The following is a 6,672-nucleotide window of genomic DNA, read 5'->3' on the forward strand; positions in this document are numbered from 1 at the left end:
TTTTTAAATATTTTATTTTTTTGTTAAGCAAATAATTATACATGTGTTCATGCACAGAAATAATGTCCTCTCTGAAAATGTATATTATTCTTTGAAAATCAACACAAATAAAGAGAATGAATTAAATGAGAAGGTGAGTCCATACTTTTGGCCTGTACTGTAACTCCATGCAGTATTCGTAACACCATGGGGAGTAAAATGACTGCAACAGCACAGTCAAAAGTCTATGTACAATTCCTCAGATTCCCAGTGTAATTCCAACTCAGCTCTGAATGTTTACACAGTAGGCCTATTACGTGTGTTAGAATAGAATAGAATAGAATAGAATAGAATTAGAATTCAGAACAGAGTTAACTCTGAAAATGTTACACTGGCACAAAAAGTAAAAATAACATTTTTTTAGTGGCTGAAACAGAGCTGAGTCATTTTCAGCTCTGTTAGAGTTACGTATGTATATTAACGCTGGTATTGTTTTACCGTGTGTGGTTTGTCTGGAGCAGTGGGGCTCCACCGGGGAGTTCTGAACATCATCATAATCGTCTTCCTGTTCACTTCCTCTTCTGCTCTGGGATTGGCTGCCAGGGTTCTGAGTGGCCTGCTATTGGAGGACAGGTACAAAGGTGTTGGAGTGCAATATTTACATTACATTCACATTCACTCATTCACCATACTACACCATCACATTCACTCATTCACACACTGGCTGTGACAGCTGAGCTGCCATGCAAGGCATCAGTAAATCTAAAGGAAAGAGAGAAGGAAAGAAAGAAAGAAAGAAAGAGAAGAAAGAAAATACAGCACACCCGGCAATACACCAAAAGACGAGACACGATAGGCATACCTGTTCATCAGCTTCCTGTCGCTGCTTTCTCCTTCTGTAAAACAAACAAAAAGCAACAACAAAACTCCCATTAACATTCTGAGAAGCAGAGTGAAAGGTAGAAATAATATAATGCAAAAAAAACAATGAACCACTGATTCATTTATTGTAGCCTTTGCAGATGAGCCCACCAACTGTCTGTTCACTCTTTTGCTGAAAAGACTCAACTACTGTACATAACAACATGGATATGACAATACTGAGAGACGTAGGTAACAGATTAAGACTTGGACACCACAATTCTGGTGGCTCGCATGCTTGATGCAAAGGAGGTTAAACTTGTCAGTGACATTTTCTCACCTCACAAAGAGAATCACACCCAGTAGTAGACACAGCACTCCACACACTGCAACAGCCACCACAGCTACCATTACCTGGCTCTGCACACCTAAAGGAATAAATGAGCTCAATCATGATGGTGCAGTGCTGCGCCAACAAAGCAGAACGCATGCGCACTTTGCCATTACAAATCATAATTGTGCAGTGCGCATACGTTCTGCTCGGATGGCACAGCAGTGCTTCATCACAAACAAGCCCAGCAATGAGACATCAATGAAGGGAAAAGAGCATTCAAAACCTCGCTGACCCACATCAAAACATTCCAGATCAAAGTTGTCTTTGGCCCTCGATGCGCTTGCTGCAGGATACGCGTGCATGGACACATTTCGAACACGAATGCGTACACTGTGTGTATTTTACTGTCAATTTTGCAAACATCTAACAAATTAGATACTGCACGCAGATGCGTGCATTCAGTTCAAAATCGTCAAAAATCGCCGGGGGCTATTGTAAACTATCGACTGCACAATTCCATGCGAGTGTTTCCAGTGAAAATGATGACGGCAGCAGCTTTTCCAGAGTTTGTCAGAAATTACAAACATTTGTACGATCATATCATTCCGAATCGCTCTCTGCCCCATGCATGATACCATTAGTATTGTGCGTTTTGGTTTGGTGTTTCTAAATCAAATATGTATGTAGAGTCGGTCGCATGCGGTGGTGTGCGCAATTTAAGACTCACAGCAAGCATATTGAGGCCTTACAATCCCATTAATCCACCCTTATCCAAAAAACATTGTGCACAGAAAGTAGGCCTATGTGTCTGTATGCATAAGTAAAGCTGCAAGCAAGAATTGTCTTACCTTAACACTTGCACCTGCAAAAATTACTTTGGCACTGTGCACCCACTGTACAGAAGAACAATAGAGATGCACTTATACCTTTAACTCTGATGGACACAGCAGATGAGTTGTCAGTTCCATGTCTATTTCCGGCCTCGCAGTAGTAATGTCCTGCATCCTCAGACCTGATGTTGGAGATGTTGAAATGTTGTCCTGATGCTACTGGAGTGGACTCGTTCACCTTAAACCAGGTGTAGTTCTGCACAGGTGGGTTGGCATCACTGCTGCAGGTCAGGGTCACTCTGCTTCCCTCAAGTATCTGACCAGAGGGATCCACCTCAACCTTGGTGTTCCTTGGGCCATCTAAACATTATACAAAACAACCAATAGTAATGGCCAAGTTGGCTGTTCTGTGTTCTTTATTTAATCGGGAAGAAATGAAGTACTGTGTACATACTTGATAGCTGTCTCACAAAAAAATAGACAATTTAACTGACAGAATGTAATCAACAACCAATATGAAGAACTAGACACTCACGTAAGACCTCAACAGATACAGAAGGAGAGTCACGATGCTGACCAATCCCATTGGCCGCTCGACAGTAATATTCTCCTCTGTCCTCAGGCTGGATCTTGCTGAAGAGTAAAACCCTCCATGTATTCAGCGGCACATATCCTCCTCTCTTGTACCAGGTGTAGTTCTGCACAGGTGGGTTGGCATCAGCCTTGCAGGTCAGGGTCACTGTGCTCCCCTCAAGTATCTGACCAGGAGGAGTCACCTCAACCTTTGTGTTCCTTGGGCCATCTAAACAGGACATTTCATTAAATTACATGACACTCAGCTGAAGCTTTAAGTGGCAAGGGACATTTCGGACATGAACAGGTAGAGAGAACACAAACATTCTTCCTAACAGTAAAGGTCAGGGTCAATCTGCCTCCCTCACGAATATGATCAGGGGCATCCACCATAACCTTGGTGTTCCTTGGGTTATGTAAATATTACATTACAAATAACGTATACTACTAAGGCCATTTCAGTCGTTCATATAGTAAGAAAATAAGAAACGTAATTTCAATGCTTTGTATGACCAGCGCATGTAAGGAAATTGACAATAAAGCCTGCTTGACTTGACTTGACTTGATAAAAGTGTAGGAAGAACACATTCTTCTGCAGAGCTTAGATTCTAAATGTGCAACACTGGTACCAAGACCTACTGTCTAACTAGAGCACAGTACACTGAATGAGGTTCAAGGAGGAGGAAATGAGACACTCACAGACAACTTGGAGTTTAACATGACCAGATCTCCCAGATCCACATGCAGTTGTTTCCACGCAGTAATATTCTCCACTGTTTTCAGATGTGATGCTTTTTATGGTATATGTGTTGTGTGACCAGGCCCGCAGCGCTGTAGCGTTTCCAGTCTTGTACCAGCTGTAGCTCTGAGTATCAAAATGATGTTTGCTGTTGCAGGACAGAGTTACATCTGAGCCCTCCTTTATGTCTCCTTGTGGACGGATGGACATGTATGGTTCATCTGGTGAAATAGACCAATTTCATTAATACCTGTATATGACCACTAAAACGGACAAGTGAAGAGATATGTCATAGTCACACTCTCTCTCTCTCTCTCTCTCTCTCTCTCTCTCTCTTTCTCTCCTCTCTCTCTTCTCTCTCTCTCTCTCTCTCTCTCTCTCTCTCTCTCTCTCACACACACACAAACACACACACATACACACACAAACACACACACATACACACACACACACACACACACACACACACACACACACACACACACACACACACACACACACACACACACACACACACACACACACACACACACACACACACACAGTTATCTGGGGTGAGATGTGATGCATCTGTCATTAACATGTTCGCAACACAGAGGGGAGATTGTGACACGGTGAACCAGTTTCCACCTACCTAAAACATTCAGCATAATCCCTGGTGTTCCAAGCCACTTCTGCTGATCATTGTTTGTTGTTATCCTGCAGTAATAGTATCCTGTGTCTGATGCAGTCAGTGAGTTTATGCGCAAACTACAACTGGTACTCTGACAGTTTACATTAAGTCTATTCTTATAGTTTGGGCTGTTGTTCAGATCTGGAAAATATTCATTCTGTTTGGTCCAATTCTGATTTGTCCAGTAAGCATGTTTAAATCTCACATTGGGGTAGGTGTAAGAGCAGGACAGGTCCACTGTAGACCCCACATAACCACAGGCTCTTTCAGGGTTGTAAGTGACTCCCCACTTCTGTGGACACACGACACCTGAAACATAAAACTCAATTTTTCACACCATCCATTTAGTTAGAGCTGACACAGAATGTGGTCTCTCTTTCCCTCTCTCTCTCTCTCTCTCTCTAACACACACATGCACACACTCGCACACACACGCGCACACATGCACACACACGCACACCTCACATGCAAATATATGAAATAAACACATCCATATCGTCGCTGTCCAGCAAAAACCACTTATCTCCACTATTATTTTTAGTTTTTTATGTTCGTTCTTTATTTATTATAAAATATAAGACAGTACTACTGGTCAGTCCCCATGGGTATATGTGTATGATAAATAATTTAGTAGCCAACTTTAATGTTGCAATGATTATTTTAGAAAATGTGGTTTTATAAATCAATACATAAAAAACAATGAGAAGTGGAGATAAGTGGTTTTTGCTGGACCGTGACGATATTCATGTATCGGGTGTCCGGGTGAGCGCCTCACATTGCACAACAACAACCAAAGCCAAATACATTATATACAGCAAAAATACAGTGGACACATATGCGCAAAATACCCACACACATGCACAAGCGCACGCGCACACACACACACACACACACACACACACACACACACACACACACACACACACACACACACACACACACACACACACACACACACACACACTGCACTTTCTGCACTAAACCCAAACATACACACACTGACACACAACTCTCACACACACACACACACACACACACACACACACACACACACACACACACACACACACACACACACACACACACAGACACACACACACACGAACACACACACAGACGCACACCGCACCTTCTACCTGCACTAAACACACACACACACACACACACACACACACACACACACACACACACACACACACACACACACACACACAAACACTTGAACAAAGCGGGGTTGGGGGTCAAACAGGTCAGTTGTCCCTGGCTTAGAGAGAGGGAGGCCCACTGCATATAGAGATGATTTTGGCCCCGGTAAAGACTTGAAGCACACACACACACACACACACACACACACACACACACACACACACACACACACAAACACACACACAAACACACACACACACACACACACACACACACACACACACACACACACACACACACACACACACACACACACACACACACACACACACACACACACACACACACACAAGCCAGCCACACTAATCACACAAAACAGACCACACCTATATGACCTGAACTGCATTTTCAGACTTTATCTTTTATTTTGCAACCATGAGGAAAACACCTAAAGTGGTTAAGATACATGGTGGTATAGATCTAATGACCCTTTATTGTCTAAACAAAAAAAAGATCAAAGAATTAGCTTTTTCCCCAAAATATTACAAAAACACCTGAAAATGCTGAGAAAAATCTTACGAAGTTGACAGAAAAACTGACGGAGTTGACAAACTGGTCTGATTTTTGGAGCCTATTTCGGGCAAAATGTTTTTTCACAGTTTACTTTGTAGTTTGGTTACATTCTTAAGCTTCTCTTTTTAAAAAGTGTATTTGTTTTAAATTTAACTTTAGTATTAACTTTTTTGTCCATATATCGAAAAATAATGTAGTTATATGCGTTATATGCACATTAATATAGGCTACATATAATATCCTAAAATAACTTTTCCTCCTGTTTCTACGTTTGAAAAGAATATCATAATAGCATATTGAGCAGTTTTTGGTGAATTTGTCAACTCCATAAGATTTTACATGTCAACCCACCAATCCCATTTAGATTAGAGTCACAACCTGGACAACGCCCTGACAAAACTAAACCGGTACACAAAACTAAATTAGTTTCACGTACCTTGCAGGCTGATGAGGGGCAACACAAAGAAAGTGAAAACCGTCTTCATGTTGGTGAACTTCAGGTCCTGTAAGATTAACATGAAACAATGTGGGTTTAGGTGCATTGTTCAAGGGAACTTACAACCATGGATGGAGGTGTAGGGAGATGTAAAGGTGGGATTCAAACCTGCACATCTGGTACAACTGTACATGTGATCTTAAAAGTCATCAATCACTAAAAATGTGCACTTTTTTGGTGCAGATCATATAGCCAATAACAACTGTCATAGACCCCAAAACCACATGCAGGCAATGACTAAAATGGGTAGGCTACATTTGAAAACCAATATGCTGTGCACAGAAGCTTTATCGGGAGTCTGTCTTCCCACAGCCCATTGGTCCCACATCACTAAGACTTTTAACATGAATTTTTAGGCCCATTGGTCCCACAGCCCATTGGTCCCACAGCTTATACCTACTGGCCCATGTTCCCACATTTCTAAGAATTGATTCAAATGTAGGCCCTATGTCCATGGCATGGAGAAAG

General features: G+C 41.9%; 1 protein-coding gene across 1 annotated transcript; it reads right to left on the reverse strand.

Moving 5' to 3' along the window:
- Window positions 1-548: 548 nt before the first annotated feature.
- On the reverse strand, window positions 549-6,226 carry LOC134459556 (B-cell receptor CD22-like). Its single transcript, XM_063211915.1, has 4 exons — window positions 6,145-6,226; window positions 2,540-2,806; window positions 2,101-2,364; window positions 549-598 (listed from the first exon to the last, which is right to left on the reverse strand). The coding sequence occupies exons 1-4, from the start codon at window positions 6,224-6,226 to the stop codon at window positions 549-551; spliced, it is 663 nt and encodes a 220-aa protein (XP_063067985.1).
- Window positions 6,227-6,672: the final 446 nt, after the last annotated feature.

The sequence above is a fragment of the Engraulis encrasicolus genome, chromosome 12 (assembly GCF_034702125.1).
Source record: "Engraulis encrasicolus isolate BLACKSEA-1 chromosome 12, IST_EnEncr_1.0, whole genome shotgun sequence".
Lineage (NCBI taxonomy): Eukaryota > Metazoa > Chordata > Actinopteri > Clupeiformes > Engraulidae > Engraulis > Engraulis encrasicolus.

Coding starts and splice junctions, on each gene's coding strand:
- LOC134459556 (XM_063211915.1), bottom strand. CDS start 6,226: ATGTTAATCTTACAGGACCTGAAGTTCACCAACATGAAGACGGTTTTC. Junction 2,807..6,144: donor GCCCCTCATCAGCCTGCAAG/GTACGTGAAACT, acceptor TGTCCTGTTTAG/ATGGCCCAAGGAACACAAAG. Junction 599..2,100: donor TGTGTCCATCAGAGTTAAAG/GTATAAGTGCAT, acceptor GTCCTCCAATAG/CAGGCCACTCAGAACCCTGG.